This window comes from Ictalurus furcatus, chromosome 29, assembly GCF_023375685.1.
Source record: "Ictalurus furcatus strain D&B chromosome 29, Billie_1.0, whole genome shotgun sequence".
Lineage (NCBI taxonomy): Eukaryota > Metazoa > Chordata > Actinopteri > Siluriformes > Ictaluridae > Ictalurus > Ictalurus furcatus.
In genome coordinates, this window is record NC_071283.1 from 14,265,998 (window position 1) to 14,293,484 (window position 27,487).

The 27,487-nt window shown below is 41.2% G+C and overlaps 3 protein-coding genes across 6 annotated transcripts; 2 read left to right on the forward strand and 1 right to left on the reverse strand.

The window, feature by feature from the left end:
• Positions 1-2,604: 2,604 nt before the first annotated feature.
• LOC128604126 (clathrin heavy chain linker domain-containing protein 1) lies at positions 2,605-14,874 on the reverse strand. Of its 3 annotated transcripts, XM_053618975.1 has the most exons (12): positions 14,348-14,873; positions 13,286-13,473; positions 12,888-13,021; positions 12,587-12,788; positions 11,078-11,193; positions 10,885-10,984; positions 10,317-10,423; positions 10,070-10,241; positions 9,684-9,886; positions 9,210-9,389; positions 8,494-8,714; positions 6,377-8,158 (listed from the first exon to the last, which is right to left on the reverse strand). In XM_053618975.1, exons 1-11 carry the CDS (start codon positions 14,510-14,512, stop codon positions 8,518-8,520), a joined length of 1,764 nt encoding a protein of 587 aa, XP_053474950.1. In that variant the 5' UTR covers positions 14,513-14,873; the 3' UTR covers positions 6,377-8,158; positions 8,494-8,517. The 3 variants fall into 3 exon arrangements, with proteins under 3 accessions (XP_053474949.1, XP_053474950.1, XP_053474948.1); XM_053618974.1 differs by lacking the exon at positions 6,377-8,158 and adding an exon at positions 2,605-3,734 and having other exon boundaries at positions 10,885-11,193; positions 14,348-14,874; XM_053618973.1 differs by having other exon boundaries at positions 10,885-11,193.
• A 464-nt stretch (positions 14,875-15,338) lies between these two features.
• rps27a (ribosomal protein S27a) lies at positions 15,339-18,360 on the forward strand. The gene is made up of 6 exons (XM_053618978.1): positions 15,339-15,411; positions 15,523-15,587; positions 16,035-16,089; positions 16,417-16,502; positions 17,943-18,074; positions 18,178-18,360. The coding sequence occupies exons 2-6, from the start codon at positions 15,540-15,542 to the stop codon at positions 18,325-18,327; spliced, it is 471 nt and encodes a 156-aa protein (XP_053474953.1). The 5' UTR covers positions 15,339-15,411; positions 15,523-15,539; the 3' UTR covers positions 18,328-18,360.
• A 135-nt stretch (positions 18,361-18,495) lies between these two features.
• LOC128604123 (stonin-1) lies at positions 18,496-27,262 on the forward strand. Of its 2 annotated transcripts, none has more exons than XM_053618970.1 (4): positions 18,496-19,475; positions 23,346-25,268; positions 26,153-26,355; positions 26,464-27,262. In XM_053618970.1, the coding sequence occupies exons 2-4, from the start codon at positions 23,432-23,434 to the stop codon at positions 26,527-26,529; spliced, it is 2,106 nt and encodes a 701-aa protein (XP_053474945.1). In that variant the 5' UTR covers positions 18,496-19,475; positions 23,346-23,431; the 3' UTR covers positions 26,530-27,262. The 2 variants fall into 2 exon arrangements, with proteins under 2 accessions (XP_053474945.1, XP_053474946.1); XM_053618971.1 differs by lacking the exon at positions 18,496-19,475 and adding an exon at positions 22,298-23,026.
• The last annotated feature ends 225 nt before the right edge of the window (positions 27,263-27,487 follow it).

Sequence of the window (27,487 nt, forward strand, 5' to 3'; positions counted from 1 at the left end):
TGATCGGGAATGAATGATATTTGTTCACCCCCCCGCAATACTATTATTTATATGCTTGTATTTATTTCTTTTGTCTTGGGACAGCCATCAGATCCTGGCGAGTGAAATGGAGAGAGCGTACGGTGTAACCAACACTTCCAAACTGCATTATTTAGGTTGCACACTGGTTTTCACTCCTGACCGTATCACTTTTCTAAAGCAGCGTTGAGAGAAAGAGAGAGTGTGTGAGAGAGAGAGAGAGAAAGCGAGAGAGAGTGTGTGAGAAAGAGAGAGAATTAGAGAGAGAGTGAAAGAGAAAGAGCGAGAGAGAGAATGAAAGAGAGAGAGAGAGAGAGTGTGTGTGAGAGAAAGAGAGAGGGTTAGAGCGAGAGTGAGAGAGAGGGAAAGAGAGAAAGCTAGAGCACGAGAGAGAGGAAAAGAGTGAGAGAGAGGGAAAGAGAGAGAGAGAGTTAGAGAAAGAGAGAGAGAAAGAGTGAGAGAGACTGAAAAAGAGAGAGAGAGAAGTGAAAGAGAGAGAAAGAGAGAGTTAGAGCGAGAGAGAGTGAGAGAGAGGGAAAGAGAGAGAGTTAGAGAGAGAGACTGAAAAAGAGAGAGAGAGAAAAGTGAAAGAGAGAGAGAGTTAGAGAGAGTGAGCAAGAGAGGGAAAGAGAGAGAGAGAAAGAGAGAGAGCGAGAGAGAGAAAGAGAGAGAGAATGTGTGTCAGAGAGAGAGAGAGAGAATGAGAGAGAGGGAAAGAGAGAGAATGTGTGTGTGAGAGAGAGAGAGAGAGTGAGACAGAGAGAGAAAGAGAGTGAGAGAGAGGGAAAGAGAGAGAATGAGAGAGAGAGAGAAGACGCGTGGGTCATGTAAGTCAGTCAGGACATGTTTGTGCTGCTTTGTAAAAGCCGCCTGTTTTGCATCGTGCAAAAGTCATACGCAGATCATCTCGCTCATAAAATCGATTCGTTTAATTCCCAATAAAGATACTACTTGTGATATTTAACTTTCTAGACGATATTTATTCACCAACCGCACGAGAGTGTGTTTTCTCTCACATCTTTAAAACTCTCCCTAAACATCTGCTGCTATCTCAGGAATGAGGCCTTGCGCTGGAAGACGGATAGGATAAGAATCCAAAAAAAGGACGGCCCGAGTCTGTCTGAAAGCATGGAAGTGTCTTGATTACACACTCCCAGCTCTGTCACTGCTCTGAAGAGGATTCTGGGACATCTGCGACACACAAGAAAGCGACTCTGGAGCTGAAAGTAGCTTCTGTTACATAAGAAGCGTCCAGACTCGTGCTATACATCTATAAATGTTTACAGCACGCGGTACGTTTTAAGTTCTTCAAGTATGTAAAACGTAAGCCGCGGGTGCCGCTTTGACATCCAATTGTGAGCGTGACTGAAACCAGTAGCACCATTTTCTAGCAAGCTAGCTAACATGAGGCTAACGATTATTGTGAGTAATTAAAATAACTAGCCACATTTTGTAGCAAGCCAGCTAACATTCAAAAACGTGTATAACTAGCAACATGTATACTAACTATCACAAAGTGTAATTAAATCCAGTTTAGCTTGCTAGCATGCTTTTTAATCCAATATACGTTTTAATTAATAACAGCAGCTAAGTTTACTATCAGGCTAACATTAGATTAGCAACGGAGCTAACTGCATGACAAGCATGACAACATGACAACTGCATGACAAGCAAAAGGTACAAAGGTTTAGTACCCTTGGTTCGCACACAGAACTGTAAAAACAATGCTGAAAGTCTGACTACATTCATCATGTCGCTGCACGTAGCGACTCCAGCAGTTGCTCCTCATAACGATTCTCATCCCCTGGTGGTGATAGAACATCAATCCAGCATGTCATTCCTGTTATTTTTAAAGAACGAAATGCGATAGCTGGTTCATCTTTGACAGGAACTCATGCGGTAGACGTCAAGGAAGCTCCCTCCCTCCCTCCCTCAGTGAGCAGATGGAAAAGTGAAAGAAGGGATATGAATAACCACGTGAGGTTCTGGTCATCTCTGCGCTTAGGGGATTTTTAGGGGGACAAAAGGGTAACAGAATTATTCATGAAGCATGACTAAGTATTCTTTGATTTAAGAGGGTGAGCAATGACGATGGCACGTTAGCTGCTCTCTCTTTCTCTCGTTCTCTCTTTCTACCACTGCCTTGTTTATGCAACAATCATCCAGCACTTGAAATAATGGGTGGTGGGTGGAATAAGCTTCTTCGTTCAGACGAGAAAATAAAACAGCGGCATGCAGGAAAATCGACAAATTAAAATTGGGGGGTTTTTTTTGTTTATTTTTATGTTCCTTAGTAGGGGGCGCGATAGCTTAGTGCCTCGCACTTCCAGGCTTGGGGGTTCGAATCCTGCCTCCGCCGTCTGTACGTTTTCCCCTTGATTCGTGGGTTTCCTGGGTACTCCGGTTTCCTCCCCCAGTCCAAAGACATGCGTTGTAGGTTTATCGGCATGTCCAAATTGTGTGTAGTGTGTGAGATTTTCGAAGGCATTTTTACTCTACGGCATTTCTTTGCAAGCGTCTAAAACTTTTGCACAGTGCTGTATATATATAAAAAAAAACTCAATATTCGAGATATTCCAAATTGAATTTTTGTTATTTACTTTATTAAATGAAAGTTCATCACCTCCAGGAAAATGAATGATTTTTTATTTATGAGTCATCCTGTACAAGTATTATGTTCATCCAATTAGATGCTCTCTACATACATGTCCCGCTCCTGGGGGCGTGTTTTCGCACTTTATTCTCTTTTTACATTCATCTAAGCATTATTTTTTTTTCTTTTGGAAGAACACGGGGTCTGTGCAAGCTGTTGGTATTTTGGGAGGAGCGGTTTACCAGCTTGGGGCCGTTCAATGCCGGAATGTCGCCGAGTAAGAATTCCATCTCTATACACCGTCACGTCATCTCGGTCAGTAAGAGTCAGTGATATCGCTTTATCTATCACGACGGCATGTCAGACATCTCCCAGCGTCAACCTCTCAGTCACCATCGGCGCCAACGACGGCTGACCTCGGCTCAAACACGTCTGGCGTAACTTCAAAAACACACGCCGTCTCGTCTTCTATACGGTCCTGATCGAAGTGTTCAGGCGTGGGTGAAAGCGGCGGTGAGAAATCCTCCACGGTTAATAAAATGCTCTCGCTGAACTCTTCGCTGTTCTCCGTAGTTAGCTAGTTGGCCAAGCTACCACGTCGAGTTTACATTCGGTAGGGCGTAACTTGACCGCTATTGTCCGTTACTCCGACTTCCTTTTTCAAAAAGAAACGCGTCAGCATCCAGAATCAAATCACAGCTCTCGAGAGACTTTCTTCCTCGCAGGGCGAACTTGCACAGGATATGAGCGAGAGATGCTTTATCATTCTTCAGAATTTGTTATCATTCCTCAGAGATAAGACAAGCATTCTGTTTGGTTTGAGAGGCCTGAGCGAGGACGCTAGACCAGGATCAGAAATGCAGAATCATTATAGAGATTAGCGTCGTGATGACGCTGCTCTCCTGGGCCTATGAAAGATTGGTCCGTGACGATGGTCAACATTTCTACAATATCAGGTCCGAAGTTCTGAAAAAACGGCAGCGATGAACGAGGACCGTAGTAAAGGAATACTCCAGCAGCTTTCTCATGAAGATCTCTTCATATCTCCTCATGAATATCTCTTCACTGTATCTGTAGAGTATGAGTCATTCCCACTGATGGGAATCTTCTCATATTTCCCTGTCTGGAGAAAAGAACAGAAAATGTGTTTACTCTCTTATAATGGAAGTCTAAGGGCAGATGTCGAATTCTGCCAGGAAACATTCACAGCATGAAATGAATGCATTCTTAGTAAAAAGGGGTTTGTAAATGAAGCACTAAAATCTATCATTCAGAATGTTCTCAGAAAGAAGAATGGATTTATTCCACTTTTAAAACATAGAAAAACATGGCTCTGTAGCGAACGGCTGGGAATAGCGTGGGTGATGACTTGTTTTGCAGATTGTTCCACAACATTAAAGGTAACTCTAAACGGATAATAATGCATACGTATTGTTCTTTAATTAATCCAAATAAAAAACAAAACAATTGCAACCATTGGTTGCAATGGCTGTTGTAGCGGATGATGTGCCGTCATGGGAAATAATTAACGATCTTGTGAAGTGCCGTGAAACGTGCAGCGTTATTCGACGCGTTGACGTAATTTCCACTGAAACAGGAAGTCAGGGTGGGACATATCAAGTGGCCCCTCCCCCTTTTCAACTGGTTTCCGCCACCCTCAATACAAGGAATTTTACCTGGATGCTTGTCGGCAGTAATCGCATCTGTACACACCTCTGATAAAGTGAATACACTGTAGATCAGTGGTCACCAACCCTCGTCCTGGAGGTCTACCTTCCTGCAGGTTTCATCTCCAACCAAAATGGAACACACCTGGTTTAGATGAGCAAGAACTTCTTAAGGCAATGATTAGATGGTCAGGTGGGTACGATTATGGTTGGAGCTAAAGCCTTCAGGAAGGTAGATCTCCAGGAACATTCAGGAGAAAGTTGGTGGAGTATTCCTTTAACCCTGCAAATCATCTTAAAGCATACTATTACCAAACTAATAGGAGGTACAGTATGCAGCTACGAAGGTGAGATGTGCAAGTCTCAATGAGGAAAAGCCTTGCCGTATTTGAAGCCGTTCTGTGGCACAGGATTCCGTTGCACCAGATATCCTATTGCCTCCTCTGCTCCCGTTCCCAGTGCTGCAGTTTTGCTGCACTACCATCATGATGAGACAGCTAAAGTGATTCGAGTGCGACTGGACGTGCTGCCTTGTTCTCAGATCCAAACCTTGGGTTGTTTTTTTTTTGGGGGGGGATCAGACTCTGGCGGTGACTCAAAAGGAGGAATGAGATGCAGCTTGCACTGTATAGTCTGTCTGAGGAGCAGAAATGAATTAAAGACTGAATGCGTGTCAGCACTGGAGGGGAAAGAGTCATATCAGACTAAAAAAAAATAAAAAAATGAACGAGTGAGTGTACGAGAGAGAGAGAGAGAGAGAGAGAGAGAGAGAGAGAGAGAGAGGGTTGCTGCATTGCCTTAAAGCAGAACGATCAGATCTGTTCATCTGCAAGCCGGAAGAAGGTGACGTGAAACTTTACACAGTGTGTATTTTATATATATATATATATATATATATATATATATATATATATATATATATATATATATATATATATATATATTTATATAAAATAAGACGGAAAAACACTGTGGAGAAAAAAAGTCCCCGTACTGGACTACACGGTTGTGTTGTTTATCCATTTTCGTGTTCTGTTGAATCAGCGTTACAGATTTAGCACGTTAATATGCTGAGGAGTATGTTGATCGATCTAAAGCTAATACTCGTGTATGTACTGTGCACACTGCATTGTTTAGTGTTCATGCTGTGGGCGGCCATTTTGATTTGCCATCACTTGCTGAACTCTGGGTTGAGGATTTCCCAAGTAGGAATTCTTCGGGGTTTTTTTCCCCCCTCCCTAATTCGAGTTACAACCTGTAGTCGAATACACCTTAAATCCAATCAGTCACAATGTAGCCACGCCCCCAAGAGCCCTTCACTCCATCCTCCATCTTTACTGCTGAGAAACACAAACATGGTCTAACTCAACGTTAAACGGCGTCGCCAGATCGGCATCGCCATCAATATCACGCCGCGCCATTTATATCCATTTAAAGTCTCCGAGTTGTACGCTTCCTCAAGTTGCGGTCAAGAGAGCTGCCGAGAAACACCGAGAGGATTGTAAACATCTGTTTGCTTTGCATATTTGACCAGTGTGGTGTATTACATGCGTTTACGCTGCGTATACAGGAAGAACTTTACGACTTCTGGTTGATGCGTTGGTGTTTTTTTCTTTAATATACGTCTATAAAAATGGATTACAAAACTTAACATGGAATTGGCTGGTCTTTTTTTTTTTAATCAAGCCATTCTCATGTGTGTTCATGAAACACTGCCGTACAGCGTATCTGCATATTTCTCCTTACGCTCTGCCAGGAGTTTTAAAATCCCCCTCGCTCACTCTCCAGCTACCGCGCCGGGACTCTGTGAGCCCATTTTCCATTTTCGTACACAGCGACGTTCACGCAAACTAAAATATCAGCCAGGCTAAATATAAAAGCGTTCCAGATGGAACAGAAATGACTGGTAACGACTCCAACCTGTGGAAAAGGGTCATAGGGTCACGAAGGCCATGTTAGTAAAAACGCTCACGTTAGTAAAGCAGAACGTTTCATTTTAGCAGCAAGAAAACTGGTTTGTTGGAAAAGTGGAGCGCTAAGTTCGCCACCCACTGATAAATGTTACTATGGCAACCAGTAGTAGGATTGCCTACTTCATTATCATAGGACAATCTGTCGGGGATCCGTTTCAATCAATATGGTTGAAATGAAATCTGTGAGAGTTGGTCTTGGACAGTGGGACATGGAGCAGTGTGTAGATGAGGCGTGAACACTGGGAGGGTATTGAATGTGAGAGTTGAGCTGCAGGGAGAAAAACAAGCCGGCTGAGTCGAGTGAGGTAAGGTGGCGAGTGACGCTGCAATTCTCCGGCCACACACACACACACACACACAAACAATGACCTCGCAGAAAGTTCAGGCTCGGCCCGACTCTGCTTGCTGCAGGAGATCGATAATGCCTTGAAGTGCCAAAAGCTGAGGCTGCCCTCCACACACACACACACACACACACACACACACAGAGAGAGTTTATCAGCATCTCATCAGCAACTGATTTCTTTTGTACATTCTAGAAAAAGGTTTATTGTAGTTCAAATAATTAAAAAAGCTAAAACAACAAAAAAATAATTAAAATTATCGTTTATATTATACACACACACAGTGCTGACAACTAATATTGGCTCCCTTGGTAACTATGAGCAAAGAAAGCTGTGATAAATTGTCTTTGTTTAACCTTTTGATCTTTTGTTCCAAAAAATTCACAGAAATACTCTCAATGCTCTCATGGATAAACAATTGCAAACAACACAGGCTTATATATATATATATATATATATAAACTTTGTTAAATATAGGTGTGCAACAATTTTTTTTTTATTATTGGTAGTCCCATGTTCTAAAATGTATTCATTTTTATTAATTAATGATTAACTAAAATAATACAAAGCTCAAATACGAAATATAATCTGTGTCACTACGTTTTTTATTTTCAAATCGTGGACCTTGAAGATTTCAAAGTTGAATTTATTTCAATTTATTTTTCCATTTTAAAACAACATACAGCACAATGAAGCTTTTTTTTTTTTTTTTTAAATGTATTTAAATGAATTCCTTCACTGTGGGAATTCACCTGCGTGTTTCCTGACTGCTGATTGGCTGAAACGAAGACGATTAACGATCCGGGTGACGAACTGAACGTGAAGAGCATCGTGCTGCCTGAATTTAGACGTTTTGTTACTTTAAAATGAAAAGTGACTCAATTATATATTTAAAATGTAACTTATAGAATGACAAATTTAAATTTAACGGCATTTAAAACAAACAAACAAACAAACAAACAAACATCGAAACAATTTCAAAATAAGGGCTTTTTTTTAAAAAAAAAATCTAATTATGATTAGAATAATTATCTATTAAATATGAAATTTAAGCTGAAAATAAAATATAAATGACATTAAAATATTTCTAAAATAATAACCCTATTAAATATAATAAAACAACAACCGACATAAACTGAAAAGAATAAAAAGAAAACCGTTTAGGAAAGCTACCGTTTACACATATATTTGTTATTGTTATTGTGGTTTGCAAAGCAGACGATTGGCAAACGGATCATAAAAACATATGCATTAAAAAAAAAAAAAACTGACGACAACAACAACAATCATCATCATCATCATCATCATCATCTTGGGATGATTCTCAGAAATAAATCTCATCCTCTGTGCTGTGTTTAGAGATGAAGACTAGGTTTTGCACGTGTATGTGTGTGTGTGTGTGTGTGTGTGTGTTCTGGGAGAAAAGGATCACTGAATGTGGGTGTTTGTAGACTGAGGAGGCGTCGCTTGCTTTCATGTGCCTTGTTACCATAGTGGCTAAGCGACGTGACAAAGAGCTCAGTGTGCTGCGGGGGTGATCACAAAGCTGGCCTTCTCTCTCCCCTGCAGAAAAAAAAAAAAAAACAGTGACCATAACCTGCCAACAACGCCACACACACACACACACACACACACACACACACACACACACACACACACACACACACACACACACACACACACATCAAACCCTGAAAACTCTCTACGGTGGAAGCTACGCAGTGACGTGTGGTTGTTTAGTCTTGTATTCAGGCTGCGGCTGCGATCCAGCCAAACACCAGGTCCTCCATATGCAAACTGTATTCTAAAAAGTGCTGATGCACTGAACAGGAAATAACGAGCGTCTCTGAAGTCTGCGATGACAGAGCAGGGGTTGTGTTTGGAACGGTTTGACTCACGGGCTCCTCCTGGTGGTCGGCTCGCTACATGAAGACGTGCTCCATGAGCTTGGCGCTGTCGAGGCCTGGCGAGAGGCGCATGGCACCGTCCTGGCGCAGCAGTGTGGAGGTGATGTCCTGCGCCAAGTCGAGCCGGTTGGTTTGCTCGCAGCGGGTGGCGATTTCGCTCCAGCTCTCGACGCTGCACAGGTCATCCTCCAGGACTGTTTTTTCTAACGCACCTGGAGGACACACGTTAAAGAACGAACGATCGTGAGCGTGCGGTTAAACGACATTTAAGTACAGTTAAACATTACAGTGCTTATAACACCCCCCCCCTCCAGTCAGACACGTCACTCTGACGTCAGCCGTACCTCCTATTACTAATATATATATGATAATCTAACATATAGTAATACACATTTTATATATAAAATGACACTTTTTTTTGTATTTGCAAAACTACAGCATGCACGGTTGATACATGAGGCCCTAGGTCCTCGTCTGCCTTAAAGTCTGCGTGATGTTTGTCTTTAATCGCGACAATGACTGAAAACATTACAAAAATGAAGCATCGTCATTCTAAAATGCAGAAAATGCATTACTAGTACATAGTATAATAACTCGAAGGGTGACGTGTGTCAAACCTAAAAGCCTGCCAGGTGCTGCATACGGGACGACATCGACATACTGCATGTCGTGTGTGTGTGTGTGTGTGTGTGTGTGTGTGTTCTGACCTCGTCCTCCTGCATGAATCTGCTCCAGCAGATGGAAGGCCAGATCCTCCAGGTCAGAGTTGAGAAGATAATGACAGATAAACCCTACGGACATCAGCGCCGGCACGCGGTCACACGGCTGAGTGAAATCCCGCAGCAGAGCCACGCTGGGAAGTCCCCTCAGCACGAACATACAGTCGTCTGTGAAATATACGCGCGTTTACCGTTGGGAAGGAGTCTCCAGTGTCAGTGCTTAGTAACAGTCAGATGTAAAGCTGTATGTTTTCTGATATATGATTATTATACAGTAGTACATAAGTTATTTATTTATTTATATATATATTATATATCAAACGTGACAGCGACCCGAGTTTCTTCTCAGAGTAGATATTTTACTGCGGATACCTGTATTTGAGGAGAACGTTTGAGGGTGTGCGCTATATTAAATTAACGGATGCATATTGTTAGTATGTTGTGAGTGATGGTGTTTCTCACCGATGGTGAATTCTTTGTTGTAGTAGATGTACTCTAAAGCTGCGCCGGTCAGGCCACGCTTGCACATGGTCAGCGCGGCTTTTCTGAGCACGCCGCAGGCCGAGTAAACGATCTGGGCCAGGGCCAAACAAGTGTCCACTACGCGTAGGTCATCATCTCCATGGCTACAGATCAGATCACCTAATTCCTCGCTGTACGTCAGCCTGTGGGCGTAGCACGACGAGAGTTCACCATCTTCCAGTTAGAACAAATAGAACGTTCTCCAGCCGCTCCCCCCCCAAAAAAAACCAAAACAAAACTGTGCAATGAGATTTTCTCCTAAAACACCTTCGTATTATCTTCAAGAATAAGAGATTCAAAACGTTTTTGGTTTTTTTTCCCCCCACCTGTGTTGAGACACCCCAAACGTCACCAGCTCGACGTAGCCGTGCTTTAGGGCACAGCGGACCCCCTCCGACGACAGCGTTTCCGGCAGCGGTTTTCCAGGCGGTGCCGAGATCATCAACAAACGGAAGAAGAGCAGCACAGGAGGAAGCGCCCCCTCGTACGCCGTGATAGCTGAGGAAAGAGAACGATAATCGCTACGCTACAGTTCCACGTCGTAGCAGGAGAACACGATGGGACGTACCGTACCTTTGAATTTCTCCATGACGCTCATGTTTCTCAGCACTCCGTGGGGCGACCTGGCAGCGTGAAAAGCAGCGTCCTCGTACTCGCCTGCGTCAAACAGCTTTACAAACCTGTGGATGGCGGAAATGCAGCAGGGCTTTACTCTAAATCCGAGTCGGTAAACGCACCTCAACACAGTGTTGACACGGCAGTGGAGTACTGGAAGGTTCCGACCCTCACGTTTGGATAAATACGATTACATGATCAATAAATACAGTATACGGGTGAATCTAACCCGTTCTGACGTGCCGTTCTTTAATAAATAAAATGTTGTAAATTCGTGTTATATACACTGTTATATTGGAAAACAATCAACTCCTAGGTAGTAACAATAACTGAGCTTCATCACACCGCCTGATTGTTGATTGTTTTCCTAGAACGGCATGATACAGAGTGTTTTATTCCTTCGATGACAATAAAGACGACTTGTTTTGGGTCCTGAGTCTGAACCAGGACTACGGTGCGATCTTATAAATAATAGATCCAAACCATGACAACACTTTTCTAACTTTTACGATGAACGATCGGAAACCTCTCGACGTAAGCCGCCAGACGTCTGGATTCTTTGACTTCGCCAGGATCGTCCTCTTCTGAACGATCAGCCCGGAAGCCTTTGCGGTCGTCTTCACACACTAGGATAAAAGAACACGATGAGAGCAGGACAAATACAGAGCAGAGCGTCTTCTGTGGTCTGGTACGAGCTGGAAGCACGGTTGATGCGGCACCTTTCATTTCCGACACATGCTTCAGTTCGGAGGACAGCAGCTCGAGTAGAGGAGAGCGGCTTCCTGATTTTGCCCAACGGCTGAGAGCTTCCTTCAGGCGAGTTAACCGTTTATACCTAGTGTGTAAAAGACCAGGTCATTGTACATACGTGTAATTAAATGGACTACTCGTGACTTCGGTGTAAATCAGTACTACTTTCAAGAACTAATTTTGTTCAACACAGTGATTTTTTAAAAAAAAACAAAAACAAAACTATATTACAAAACCATAGAGTTATTCAGCCCAGAAATTCCACATAGAGTGAGGTCCATAAGTATTTGGACAGGGACCCAATTTTCATCACTTTGCCTCTGTACACCACCAGACTGCAGACTTTAATAATAAAAGATCACATTAACCGCTGAGGAATTACAGCCATTTTTATGTAGTTGCTCCATTTTCACTGGACAAACTAACAATTATAAATATAAGGATAATTTTTTAATACTTGGATGCAAATCCTTTGCAGTCTGGAACCGATGGACATTGACAAATGTTGAGTTTCCTCCAGTGAGATGCTTTGCTGGGTCTTTACTGCATGTGCCTCCATTTTAACTTTTTTTTTTTTTTTTTTTAAAGAAAAGTCTAACCTTGCCTTTCTGCTCTTGAGTGTTACCGGTGGTTTTGCTGTGTTTACACTCTGTATTTGCATTCGTGAAGGCGTCTCTTGATTGTAGACTTTGACAGAGATACTGTACGCCTACCTCCTCCAGCGTGTTCTTGACTCGGCTTGACGTTACGAAGGGGTTTTTCGCAGAATGGATTCTGCGATCATCCACGTTAGTGCTCTTCCGTTGGTCTTCCGGGCATTTTGGTGTTGCTGAGCTCGCCAGTGCGTTCCTTCTTTTTAAGAATGCACCAAATTGTTGATTTGGCCACTCCTAAAGTTTCTGCTGTTTCTCCGATAGGCCCGTTTTGTTTTTTCAGCCTAACCATGGCCTCGACACTGTTCCCATGAACAGCTACCAAATGCTAATTCAACTACTGGAATCAACTCCAGACCTTTTTATCTCCTTAATTTGTCACGAAATAACGATGAAACAGGCCACACCTGGCCATGAAACCGCTTATCAGGCAATTGTCCAATTACTTTTGAGCCTGCGCAAATGGAGGGACTCTGTAATAAAGGGCTGTAATTCCTAAACGGTTAAAGCAATATTTTTGTTAAACCCCTTGAATGAAAGCTGAAAGTCTGCACTTCAATCACGTCTTGATCACTTCATTTCAGATCCATTGTGGTGGTGTACAGAGGTAAAAATACAAAAAAAAAAAGGGTGTCGCTGTCCAAATACTTATGGACCTGGCCGTATTTCAAGATTCAGCATGTAAACAACATGCACAGGGTTTTAGGTTGAGTTTTTAGTGTCGTCTCGTACACTCTTTGGATAGTTCAGGTGTTGTAAAACCCGCTCAGACAGGTCCAGACTGAAAACCCAGACTTTAAATAAAGTGTTTAGTGACGTTCTCACCGGAGCAGCAGTTTGTCGTTCTCTACAGAGAGTTCATCTCTTTGGTTCAATACGACCTTCATTTTTACATCCAGGTCGGTTTTGACCTGCACTGGAACATATTGGTTCTTTTTCTTATTCAACAGTTCGTTTCGCTTCTGCGCCAACTGCTCCAGATGTTTATTCAGGGATTCTGGGTTTAACGACTCACTCAGTGAAAGACCTGCAGATGGAGAAACGTCAGGAGGAGTTGAACACTGAACCACATCACGGTCACGATCTAGACATTTTAACTGACGTGCATGTGGCAGTGTTGAAGTACCTGGTAACTGACCGGTGGGAACTGTGACCTCTAATGTTTCCCGTTGTTGGGAATCTTCTTGTTCAGTTTTGCACTCTTGAAGCCTTTTTATCTCTGCTTGTAAATCAGCAGTGTTTCGCTGAATGGCTGAAATCCTGAATGAATAAAAATCGAGGTTTGCTGTAGACTTTTGCATGTTTAAAAAAATAAAATAAAATCCCACTCCCACCCATTCCCACAGGAATTCCAACCAATCCAGTCTGCTCCTGAAGGAATTCTGACCACTCCGGCTCCTGACCTTCCACCGTCTTGCAAGCTCCATATCCGACCCTGCGGTTCATATGTTTGATACCAGTCCCGATGCACACCTTTGGATCGCTGTCTGCAATGAAGCTCTCTGGAAAATGAAAATCTTTTACCTCTCCTGCAGTTGAGCAGCTCTTCTCTGATAGTACATTAAGGAGGTGGGTCGAGCCAGCATGGCCTTCAGTTTTCCCTGAGCAAGCTGGGCCTGACGCTGATCGCTCTTCACCGAGGCGATGAAGTCATCGTATTCTTTCTTGATGGCCGTGAGAATCGGTTTGTACGCCGTCGCGTAGTCGATTATCTAACAAGTGGACGTCGAGATGGTTACAAAATGTAGGCTGGTCATTTTGACAGCGTGCTGCAGAAACCTTGTATCTCCAAAACTGACTTTTCAAGAGGAAGAAAAGTTATTTTCTAACCCTAACCCTAACCCTCATCCTCACAGAAGTGCATAGAAATGAGACTTTTCAAATGATGTAAAAAAAAAAAAAAAGTAAATATGATTAAATCATGAGATTTCTGTAGCACAAATAATATAATGAGGAAATAGTAGAAAAGTAAAAATTTTTAATTCTTCTTGCACGTAATACAATAAAAAAAACACCTACATAATATTTCTATAGTATGCAAATATATTTGCCACTTTATGACATTTTGGGCTCGTTTGTTTGTTTGTTTTTCCTTTAATGAATGTCGAATTAATTTCCTTTAATGTATGCTATAGATATTTAAATATATGAAATCAATCTTTGCCTAAACATGACACACACACACACACACACACACACACATATACACATACATACAAGACATTTACTATGTGTTATTAATATATTATACAGCATGTCTTAAACATAAATACACAAATCATTATGCTGTTGTTGTGCTTTTCTGTTTCTATTAGGCCTACATTCAGAACTGGTATAGGACAAAATGAATTAAATAAGAAACAGTCTAATGACATAAATGATAATGTTTTTAGTAGCGTATGCATGATTAATAATTTCTGTATTGTCCTTTAAATGTAATAATACAGGTGATTCATTTCAGTATGCCTAAATAATGACACTCATAAGGATATTTTCATCCTTTTTTGATTTCCTTGATCAAAAAACACTTACTAAATATGATGATTAAAAATATATATATAATTAATATGAATGTATTGAGTGTACCTTATCGAAAGCTGTGCTGTAAATGGTATATCTCTGCTCATCAGGTCCCTCATCAGGACAGCCTAACTGCTCCTTTTCACTCTTTATGAACTCTTTTAGTGACTGCATGAAACTCCTGTCACTGGCAGATTCAAACAGAGGCGCGGTTCGTCCATTAAACTCCATGAATCCTTCTGTTTATTTCTAAATATTTTGTAAAAATAACTGCATTACACCATCTACACAAAGTTGGAAAGTAATGTCTAGTTGCTATGGAAACGAGTATGTCTATGGGTAGTGTAGTTTTGCTTCCGTTAATTACTTCCGAATGTGTCGTTTGATTCCAGACATTTCGAATCGACTCCGATTCTGATTCAAGGGTTTTAACGGGAATCGATGGAGTCGGTTCTGGGAGTCGACTCCACACACACAATATAAACACACACACACACACATACACAGATATTTTTGGTTGTTGTTGCTCCGATTTCAAATACTGAAATACAGGACAGGAAAGATGCACTTGTAAAATAAACAGTGCAATGTTCAATAAGTAGATAGCACGCCATTAGCTCCTAATTCATTCCTTCCTTCATTCAACTTTGGCAGACCTACTCAGTCATCGTACTTTTATATTTTACTTTATTTTCTAATAATAAAACATTGCCTGAGTGCTTGTGTGTGTGTGTGTGGTGTAAAGAATTCCATTTCGCTGACATTTTAGGGAAATATCATTTTGTGAAATCGCATCTCGGAATCGACTCCCTGCATTCTCGTTTACTACTGCACTGCATCAGAGAATCGATTCGTTGTGACCAACTCACTACCCTAGCCGCCGTTTCTAAAAAAAAAATAAATAAAAACAGTGAGAATATTTATATATATTATTCCATCTCAGTAAAAAGTAAAAACCCCTCAAAATTAAACCTTTGCTGATCTTTTATTTGTTACTCCAGCTTACTGTTTTGACATTTTCCGAACAGGCATCGTGATGGACTCCTAGCCCCTGCAAGCGACTCAAGAAAACCCCGTGGCGCGTTCCGAAAGCCCTTTTCTCAAGGTCCGCCATTAGCGAGAGGCTTGTGGTGAGTTGAGCTCCGGTTTTGTATTTAATAAACAAGTTGAAAATGCGCACCAAGTTACACAGTGATGGATTCATGCTATTCAGGAAACGTTTTTGTGTGTTTTGTGTGCAGGTGGATTAAACTGCAAAATGCAGATTTTCGTGAAAACCCTTACGGGGAAGACTATAACCCTAGAGGTGGGCAGAGGAAGCGCGTTGGCTCACACACGTTGAGCTAGTTTTCATCTCCATAACTGACTTTACTCGGTTGTTTTGAACAATATAACTGATTTACATAACATTTTAAACATTTAATATGTTTATCAGGAAGCCCAGAAGCGATAACTAGCTTTAAACTCTTGCTAAACCGGCTAGCTGGTGTAGCACGTGTAAACAGCGTTGATTAGCATGTCAGGAGAAAGTCTTGCTAGCCAGTGGCTCTAGTTTTATTCAAAACTAAATTTAAGTACATTATAAACAACGTGTCATGGACTCCAGCTGTTTTTTTTTGTTGTTGTTGTTCAGACCGGCTTGTGCTTCTTTATTAGCTCCACGATTTAGAAAGCTTATTTCCATGCACAGCTAGACATCATGACCTATTTATACAGTGCTCTATTAGAATAAATAAATCCTGTGTGTTTGCAGGTTGAGCCTTCAGATACTATTGAAAATGTCAAGGCCAAAATCCAAGACAAAGAAGGTAAGATTATAGACTATAATATTGTGATAAACTGCCTTGATGTATTGTCAGTATCCCTTGATCTTTTAACTTTTCTTTACATACTTTGGAGAAATGGTTTAATATTTCTTACTCCTCTTAATATTAGTTGTCTTTTTTTTTTTTTTTTTTAAGAAAAAACACAAAATTCCAATTTCTCTTCAGTGGTCATATTTATAGACATGGTATTAAATATCAAGCTGTGGTATATCGTGGAAACGTCTTCTGACGCACCCTAAATCTGTACCTGTTGTTGTGGCTTGTCTAGATGTAAAAATCTAACCGATTTCTCTTCCTGTTTGAATCCAGGCATCCCTCCTGACCAGCAGAGGTTGATCTTCGCTGGGAAGCAGCTGGAGGATGGACGCACCCTGTCTGACTACAACATCCAGAAGGTGAGCCACATCTTCAAGACCACAGACGCGCAGTGCTGGTCCTGGACCTTTTTATTCTTTTTTTTCTGTGGTCGAACCCACACACTTGAGCTGAGGAAAGGGCTGTTAATTATCTGATTAGTTGGATCAGGTGTTTTGGGAGCAAGGAAAAGACTGAAATATACAGGACTAGGGATGGGGAACCTGTTACAGGGGTTCTTCTTTAACTGTGAAATATATTTGGTGAACACGGTTCAAGTATTAGACTTTAATAATAGTAATAAAAGTAATGTGTATATTATATAAGCTGTTGATTTTTTTCCCCCTGCACAACATTAAGCTGACATGTTGTAAGGTTTGGATTAAAACCTGTTTAATTCAGGCTAATAACTTTCAGAATGCAGTGATTTGAATATTTTTCCTGATGTTAGGTTGTGCTTTCTACCACTTAACATACATCAGTCTCCTCTTTAATTGACAACCTACACGCTATATAATTAAGAAAAAAGTCTGGATTTTTTAAATATCAGCTCCTAAAATATTCCTTTCACAGTTTTCAGAAACACTTTTTAGATTAAGACGCGCTGTATGTAGATTAGTTATGTTTTTAATTGACTACAAGGTTTTAGTCATACCTCATGCGAGTGTATAAATGCAGATCTGTTTATAGGTGTTTTGTGTGAGATGTTTATTACTTTTAGATGGGGTTTATTGCTATATTGGTTTGAGAGGTTCTCTGAGAATTAAATCCAGCTGTAAAGAGTCTCTTGTGTTCATGTTGCCTTTATAAAACTTGAAGGTGAAGGTCATTACATGATGTGGATAAACTCATTATTATTAATTTTTCTTGTCAATTATTTCCTGCTTTTGTCCCGTCTTTCCCCGCCATTGACCTTGATAATGAATGTTGTATCTCGAGGCTCATGGAACCATCTCTGTGGTTATAAAGTGCAGAAATTGTTCTGAATAACTTATTAGCTAATAGTTTGGTGAAGGTGATTTTGTGAAATGTCCTGCACAAGACTTTCAGACAAATAAATGTCATAATTCTCGATGCATGATCTGTATCACAATATACTGTAAGGTTTAAAAAAAAAAAAAAAAAACAGTAAACAAAAAAACCTTGAAAATGTTCCAATTAATCTTAAGTCTGTTTTTCGAAATATATTGTAAAAAGTAGCTTGTTTATTGAACAAAGACTGCAACAGAGAAAATCATGAAGAAAATTAATTGATTAAAATCAAATTGGCTGTTTCTGGTCAGTTTGTTTAAAAAAAAAAAAAATCACGATGGACTCACTCTCACAATATTGATTATATCTTCACATGACCCATATATGGGCCAGACATCATAAAAAAAATAATAAAAAAAATCCACATTTAGTTTTTTACTGTCATCAGTGTGGTCACCAAACATCCCCAAGTCATTAGACTGAAATCTCCTGGTCTTTGTCTGTTCCAGGAGTCCACCCTGCACCTGGTGCTGAGGCTGCGTGGTGGTGCTAAGAAGAGGAAGAAGAAGTCTTACACCACCCCCAAGAAGAACAAGCACAAGAGAAAGAAGGTCAAGCTCGCTGTGCTCAAGTACTACAAGGTGAGAAACCTGAACATACCTGCTTTTTGTTTGAGATAAAAGAGAAAACTCTTATTGAAAACAAAAACCACTGCCCCGGGCTGATCGTTTCTCGTTGCGTCAGGTGGACGAGAACGGAAAGATCCACCGTCTCCGTCGTGAGTGCCCAGCTGACGAGTGCGGCGCCGGCGTCTTCATGGCCAGCCACTTCGACAGGCACTACTGCGGCAAGTGCTGTCTCACCTACTGCTTCAACAAGCCCGAGGACAAGTGAAAGGATGTACAGTAGTCAATAAAAATGTTCCAAACCCAGTCACCATGCTCTGCGTTTTCATTTCACCTTGTTCGTATCGGTAAGAAAGCTGGTGCTGGTCTGACCCCGGCTTCACACGATCCGGATGTGAAACGTGTTCAGTTTAAATCAGCTGTGATGATGAAGTGGACTAGTGTTGCGCCAGGGGGGGTGAATTCCTGTCGCAAACACAAATAGTGCTCCCCTGATCCATGAACGAACAAAGTCGGAGTAAATATGGATAGAACAGGAAAAAGAAATGCCCAATCTTACTACCAAAAGGGGTGTGTTTAGATAATCTGATCTGTTTAGGGAACTTCCTAACATTTGTGTACTTAAATTCCTTAAGATGGAGATGTAGGTGTAGTTTTACATGCAGAATAATCAAGCATTACATAAATCTTATATTTAGAACGATTCCAGGTTTGTTAAAGATGTCTGCATGCGTCTTAGTGGGTTTTAACTTAATTTGTCACTTTACTGTGTTTATATAGTTGAACCAAGTAATTAGATTTAGTGTAACTTTTTTTCCCCCCCATGTCTGGGAGAGCTGAAAATGTAATTCAACTACAGTTCATGTCCAGATAACATCTGGCACACCATGTGTATAATCTGTTCTGGCTGCCTTATTCGTGCAATTTTATTTATTTATTTTTTTGTTTGCACACTTTGTATTTCTAAGGAGCTTGGGATAATACGGGAACCGAGTTGTGCATGTTGAAAACTTTTAACCAAAGTAAAATTGTTGATGAAAGAAGATTAAACTAATAAGAAAGAAAGAAACCAAAGAAGTCAAGTCTGTTCAGGGCGGAGTTTTCCTTCGATAAGATTGATTCCCTGATTCACTGTCATGCGGGTTAGGTTTTGGATTCGACTCCCAGAATCGACTCCCAGGCTCCGAGGAATCGAACGCTTCCCTGTGGGTTGTTTTCATGGCTCTTTTCCCGGCATAGATGGTTTACATTAGGCGGATTTGAGCTTTCCGTTTCGGTGTGTTTTCCTACAGCAGCAGGAGGCGGGTGTGAAGGATCCACCAAGACTTATGATCATCTCTGCCGTTTTTTCCTCTCTTTTAGGAATTTTCTAATAGTAAAACAATGCCCTGATGTCGGAAAGTTTCGACGCATTGTGTGAGTATTTACTCCTCTGTACAGAGACGCGTAACCGGGATTCAGACATGTTTTTAACTCGTAAAACTTCTCTTGGGACAACATTTTGCGTTTTTATCATCTACAGAAGAGATCGAACTTGCTGTTTGTAGGTTAAACGAACGAATAATACTTTTCCTTCATACAAAGAAACGCAGTAAGGGCTTGCGTTAGTGTCAGTGTTTGCGTAGGAGTTAACGGTTTGAAGCGATGTGAGCGCTTTTCTTTTGCGAAAATATTAAAAATGGATTTCCATTAAGTTTCCGAAATCATGAAAGCTGCTTTATAAGAACTCACACAATCGATTTGCATTCGGATTTTTAACTAAACAAACCAACTAATGTCTTTTTTTGTTGTTGTTGTTTTTTCTTAACAACTGATGCAGAAGACCAGTCTTTACATGATGTAGCCCGGTTTGGGTTGCCAGATTTGCTCGTAATCACACGCCTACATAATTTTGTAGTGTGTATACATTAAAACTGATTGCACTTGTTGTCTTTTGTATGATTTATGATAACATCGAGTGTAGCAAAATATAAAATTACTAAGAGACGTTACAGTGTGTGTGGGGGGGGGAAAAAGTGTTTTATTTATTCTGATAAAAAAAAAAAGAATAAAAAAATTGCAGAATTGCCTGCAAAATCATGTAAGGAATTCTCTAGTCTGTGTTGTGCAATTTTTAGGAAAATAATCAACGACTACGTGGTGTGATGACGCATGTGACGAGTTACTGTTACCTCGCCGAAATGTTCAGCTCCTCGCAGCAACTTATCAAGTTGTATTAATTAAAGAGCGACATGCTGTACTTTTTTTTTTTTATCCGTTTATAGTTACTTGCATTGTTAGTAAGTTAGTTCATGTTCTCACTTTTACGTTAAAGCAGCTATAAATACTCATTCTCTCGTGATTATCATGTTACCAAGAAACCACAAAGCGTAAAAGTCCTGAAGCTGTCGAAAACAGTTACAGCTTTACCTCTACAAAGCGCTGACACTGGAGACTCCTTCCTTAAACGTTAAATAAACAGAAGACCTTGACAAATTCGTTCATGTGGGTCGTCCACCGTGTGAAGTAGCTGTTACTATAGAAACGGTAACGTATCAGAACGAGCACGTTAATATAAACCTGCGATTTTTCAGGAAATGAATCAACGCCTTCTGACCAGTCACCGTGGTGACAGGCTGGTTTTAATGCGCTTTAACTAAAACCTCATTGCGTACGCGAGTGAAAATGGACTTTTCCATGCCCTTACTAAATAATCATGTCGATACCCCTCCCTGCAGTCTAACCAGATCTATTTTGGAGCTCATCCCAGAGTGTGTGTGTGTGTGTGTGTGTGTGTAGATGAAACTGGTGATTACTCCGGGCTTTATCTGGATGCTTTATACAGACGATAGCTTCAGTGCTCGTGCGTGACATCAGAGAATGAAGTTAGATTTTGTACCCTGCCATTATCTGGACGCAGAGCCACCCTTTACGTCTCTTTAAGTCCTTATTTGAAGCCATTGCTCATTGTAGCTTGAGACGGAGATAGTTATTATACGCGGTTCTGCTTCGGTTTCAAGTTAAAGTTAGGGTATATGAGTGTTTTTGCTTGTCTAGAATAGAATAGAATTGTTACTGTGGACATATAATCTTCTCTTAGTGTCTGGTGAATATATATATATATATATATATGCAATAAATACATCAGAATAGCAGTATCAGTCAATTGAAAGTAAGGAATAAAACACATTATGTTGTGCTGTTACAGGAAAATAATCAGCGACGGGTTGGTATGATGATTGTATGACGCGTTACAGTACTGTTACCACTCCAAAGTTGATCGTTTTCCGATAACGGTACACGCTGAAGTGTTTTATTCCTCTTAGAACACGGCAGTTGGCCAACACTAACAATTTTTCATAAATTAAAGAATAACAAGAAGTCATACTTTTTCATTTAATGTTGTGGAACGTCCATAAACAAGCGCCGACACTGGAGACTCCTTCCATAACCGTTAAAATAATGTCTCCTTGCAGAAAACATCATATGTACAATTAACCATATTTTTTTTCTTTATTAGGTTTAGGTTATAGAAAATTAATCAACATCCTTATGACCAGCTTCTCGTTGGAACCAATTTCCGTTAAGCTGCGAGTTCAAATCCCAGGTCTCGTAGACCTTTAACCCGATGCTTTAATCTTCTAAAATATTGACTAAGATTGACTTGCTTGCTTTCATCTTGTTGCTAAATATGTAACGAAACTTCTCAGGTCTTTAGGACGCGTATTATGTCTTGTTGGACCAAACTTTTGCATATTATGCCCAGTTCATGGTCACGGTGTTAAATGACCAACGCAACTTCCACAAACTTGTGTGATTCAACCAGTAATACTTCCTGACCACGAGATGGTGACGAGTGCCATGTGAGCGTCATGCATTGTTTGCCAAAGAAATATACAGTCAGGCTTGTACAAACAATCTGCAAGCAGATATTTTATGAAGAAGTGTTTCAGAGTAGCTGGAGGTTTCCTCGTAACGATGTCAGGCTCGGAAAACGAGGACGGTTTCTTTTGTGCAGAATTTTCCTTACACTTCAGCATGGAAAAAGAAGTACGCGACACTGACTAATCAAGAAAAGACGATATGACAAGTGACAAATAACGACTAAGATCTTCCGTGTGTTCGTCTTAAGATTAGAGCGACGGTGTTTAGTGCATGGAGCGTTTAGTGTTTGGAGCATTGTGGGATGGTATTTCCTTCGTCCAGGCCGAGCGTCCCAGAGGAATGTCAGGAATGCGTCTCGGAGACTCCGACGATTCTGTAACCTCTCATTTCTCTGCCTACTCGCAGCGTTCCTTGCCGCAGTGGCCTGCTCATGCTGCTCGTGTCAGCTTTATGTTTATAGCTTGCTTAGTTTTTTTTTCTTCCCCCAGCAGAGAAGGAATGATCCAGCACTTCTTTTTTTACGAGCTTTTCTGTCTCAAGGCAATGCGGCTAGCGACGTATTTACGGACCTGTTTATTAAAATAACCGCAGTAGAGAGTCGGCCTGTTGAATGCGATACTTTCGTAGTCTCTTAAATACTAACACGTAACAGTATGTATTTAGATTGTGCGTCGCTCCAATACAGAGATACTAATTATTACGTTTAAGACAGTCCGAGAGAGAATAGAGTTAAAAAGAGGTATAAAGATTCGAGTACGCGAGACCTGATGCATCCTTTACACCATGACCATCTGAATCATCAGGTTGCCATATGTAAATCACATATGGAAGTCGAATCAAGCAATTCAGAGCCAAAATTGGCCCAGAGTGTGACACATTTCCCCTCTCTTTCCCTTCCCAGCTGTTACAATGCCTCTGCTCAAAAGATTTGTAACCCAGATGTTTCCACTTGGATGTATTTAGGTCGAGCTGCAGCTATTAAAGAAGCCAAAGACGCTGAACGCTTGTTCCGTGTCGCTGAGTAATTAAGACGGCAATCATGTGAGAAATCTGCAAACGGAAACTTGGCACATGACTGTATCCAGCTGCATATTTGGCACACGGTCAGTTTTTCATCCAGACGCACGTGCGATTCCGTAATGTCTGTATACAGCACGGCCCTGGCGTTTTAGTCTTCCTTCACATGCAGACGGCCATGTTTAAGCAGTCGAGTTTTAAAAATGTCCGTTTGCAAAGCCAGAGCTTCAACGTTAAGGAATGTTTCTTTGTAGAATTTGCATTCACGTGGTAAAATGTCCATGACACTTTTCTGGGGGTAGTTACAAATCTGCTGTGGTAAATTTCCCGTTTTATGAAAGGTTTTGTATATTTGTGTTGCATTTTAAGCTTTCCGTGAACGTTTCTACTCTTGTTTTTATACAGATGACCCCCAATGGTGGACTTGATTGAAGCACACCAGGAAGGAACTCTGAAAAGGCAGATTCATTTCACACAAATTGACCGACACAATGTGCTCAATGAACCATCCAGCTAACTGGGTGACATTTGAAGATGAAGGCACCCCCCAGTCCTCACCACAGAAAAGCATGCAGTCTCCTCCATCAAGTTCTGGGTCGATACCTCGACCAAATGGCTTGAAACTGGTGCTGCCTCCTTTGGGCAGTTCAGCAAGGAGGTTATCCAGTCCACTGGAATCTCCCCAAATGCACTTGAGCTTCAATGGGAGCTCATGTGTACCCAGCAACACTCCGATGTGCACTCCAGTAAGGGAAACTCCAGCCGGTCCGTCTCCCTTTAACCGCGACGCTCTCAGACCAGCTAACGTCTTTAGGAGTTTCTCCAACACGTCGACGAATATCTCTTCTCCTGACAGACGTTCGTCTTCTGAGGCATCCACTTCCTTTCCAGCGTTCCAAGACGATCCGGGTCAGGTTAACCTATTTCTGGGTGAAAGCAAGCACAAGAGAGATTCTGGAAGTTCCTCGTCAGACTCGGAGCCTGGCTCAAGCTTGCCTCGCTTCTTTATCCGAACCAAGGATGGTTACGAGCCACCCCGGGACCAACTTCAAAACTCCTACTTGTACATCTGCCATAAGCTAGAGCGGTTAAAGGCAAAGGAGGACCAAGACCAAGACAGAGAGGAAAGAGATTCTACTATAAGCAAGCTAAAGGATATTGATGCAGGAAGAGGTTCTTCTTCCTTTGTTCCACAGGGACTGTTCCTCAGCCAGAGGAGGCACGGTTGGCCATTAATGCTGAGGATCCCAGAGAAAAAGAACCGTATGTCATCGCGTCAGTGGGGTCCTATATACTTACAGTTGCTCCCAGGGGCCGTGCTCCAAATGTATTATGAAAAAGGCTTGGAGAAACCGTTCAAAGAGTTCCAGCTGACTTCCAATTGCCATCTTTCAGGCCCAAAACTGGAAAGCTACGGCGAGCCACGAAAAATTGCGACGCTGAAGATCGAACACGTGTCATACGTGGAACGAAAACGCTACCACCCTAAACCCGAGGTGACACACGAAGCTGAAGTGGAGCAGCTGCTGAAGTTTGGCACAACGGAGTACAGAGACATGGAGGACTTGCTGGTGTCCCTTGAGGAGGAGTTGATGAGATTACCATGTCCCTTCAAGCAGCAAAGACATTACGAGGAGCAAGAGTTGTCCTTGCAGATTGCAGACCATATCTGGATGCGAGTAGATAAGGACGGAGCCACGCTGGAACGTGCGGCCATCACACGCCTCCACTGCTTGGCCTTCATAAACGGTACGGCGGAATGTTTCCTGGCGTTGAACGACCTCGGACTTCTGAGCAAAGACTCTAATTACGGCTCTGAAGAGGACGAAGCCTGGATGGAGATCGCCGAACACCAGTTTCACAAGTCTGTAAGAGAGGCTGAATTCGAAGACACTAGACTGATTAAGTTCTCGCCACCGGATGCCTGCAGGGTGGAACTCGGGCGCTACAGGACGGTATCGCTGAACTGTGGAGACTTGCCTTTCTCAGTGAAGGCTACGGTCACTGTTCAGGGTGCGTACCTGGAGCTACAAGCCTTTCTCAATATGCAATCGTCCTTCCCTTCACTGGGGGCACATTCAGAATCGCTTTGTGAAAACGTGCTAATCCACGTACCGTTGCCGGGGGATTGGGTTAAAGTGCCTCGCGCCATCTCGCTGCTCTGGCAGAAATCTATCAAAGCCCGCATGAACAGAAATGCCTGCCTGGGCTCAGTAAACATCACGGATTCTCATCCTGTCATGCAGGTCACTGTTGGTACCGTCAAGTATGAGAACGTATATGGCGCCATTGTTTGGAGGATTGACAAGCTTCCCGCTAAGAACATGGGTAAGAATCTGCTTTCGGTACATGGGAATATAATTCAGCACACGTTCCTAAAAATGTTCTACTACCACTAGAAGGCTAGTATTAAATCAATTCAGCCATGCCAAAATCACAATTGCTTCAAACCCCACTGTTTTGTGGAACAATTCTTAACTTGATTCACGTTTTGAATATCAAGCCAGTGGTAGACAACCCAGCTTTATTAACGTCATGATAAATAAAACAAGATGGTGGAATACTTATTTATTTACAAAATATCAGAACAAGATTACCTTACCAATTCAACAAATAGGCCTACACTAATCAATATTAAACTCTATTTGTACAACTCGTACAACAGATATGTGTTTATAAATCTTTTCAATAATTTTGTATATTTCCAGGGCTTGGGTGGCCAGGATGCTGGTTTCAGCAGGAAAATGCCATGAAATGAACATAGAATTATGTTTTAGAAATAAACTGTATAATTAGAACTAAGTTTGATGAATGAGAAACCAAAGTGGTTAAAACATTTGCATTCGAGGGACACTGTAAACATGGTGTCCGTCACAGTTAGGCAGGAGATGCCAATGCATATATATTTATCACTGGAGCAAACATCAAAACTTTTGTCCATCGGGACTGGTTGCTTTGGTTAAGGTTCTGTCCTATTGACCTGGATTTGTGGCTTTTAAATTGAGAGCCTTGAGCAAGGTTGGTAGCTCTCTGTGCACTTGTAAGTTGCTTTGTACAAAAGGTTCTGCCAAATGAATAAAAGTAATTGGAGATGGCGTGATGAGAGACAAGTGGGCGTGAGGTCTCCGAGTTCTGTGTGCCGTATGCTCCATCTGGTGGTGTAACGTGCAAACTTCTCATTTCCTCTATTTATTTTGTTCACTCGCGTACAGGAGCAGACCATCCCCATTGCTTCTCCTGTAAGCTGGAGCTGGCGTCGGACCAAGAGATCCCAACTGACTGGTTCCCATTCATCACCCTGGAGTGCGAGGTGGCAGATACTGTTGCTTCTCAAACCAGGGTGAAGTCTTTGGGAATAGAAAGCGACATTCAGCCTCAGAAACACATCAGCTACAGGGCCTTTTATCGTTGCCAGGTAAAACCAATCAATCAGTCAGTTTATATAAACCGAAGAATAATAAATGGTGGCACGTCAGATTACTGATAAATCTGCGACTAATTTTCTCCTCCGTTCTGCTTCTAGGTGGAAATTGAAAAAAAGCTGATCGAGGCAGAATCGCAGAAACCATCAAGCTGCGCAACACAGTGATCTAAAATGTGGATTTATGTTTTAGAAGAAGAAGAGAAAAAAGACTTACATACTCGCACTAATGAATAATCAGCATGCACTTACAACAGACATATGAAATGTTCTTAGTCTTTACTCTGGTCTTAACCCCACCCGTGTTAATCTCAACAAACACAGCTCAAATATATAAAAGAATAAAACATATATATGTATTTATATTAACCGTTAAATTAATGAATACAATTTGTAATGCTCTGCCAGTGCAATGACCGTTAAAGACCTGTCCAGCAGCCTACAGTATTTGCACTTTAGCCTATTATACCTTGCAAGATTTCAGAGAAAAGATGCATATTAAGCTCCATTATTACATACCGAGCACTGTTCACATTTAACAATGTGGGTTATTAAATTACATGTGTATGTGATGTAAGCAATAAATAAATTCCAGTCAAATAAAACTGGCTAAGTATATGCTACCTCCTGGGGTTTGTGACGTTCCCTAAGATTTCCACAAAAGATTGGGTAATATTTTATCGCTGTACTATTGCAATATCTTAATGTTATTTTTTAATAAATAGCTACATTGCTAACAATAATTTCTTAGCTATAGTTGGTTTGATGGACTGAATAATGCGATTAATTTGCGATTATGTTTCCTATAGTGGTACAACTTTGCTTTTTCCATGAGGTCCTATATTTACAGTGTTCATAGAAAAAAAAAAAACATTACACATAAAAAGTCTACTTTTGTCGTGTTCACAACTTGGAAAGTAATTTAATTTGAGAAATTAATAATAAAAAACATTCTGACTACTCTGAGTTCATGAGTTATGACGCAGTGTTTAAGGTTCTCACACTGAAGTTTATCTAACGGCCGTAGTTAAATGTAGTTAAAATGTGATTTTACTCTTACAGTGTTTTCTTGGTTATTCATGAACACATCTGAGGGAAATGTTGATAATCCTAATGGTTTTTTTTT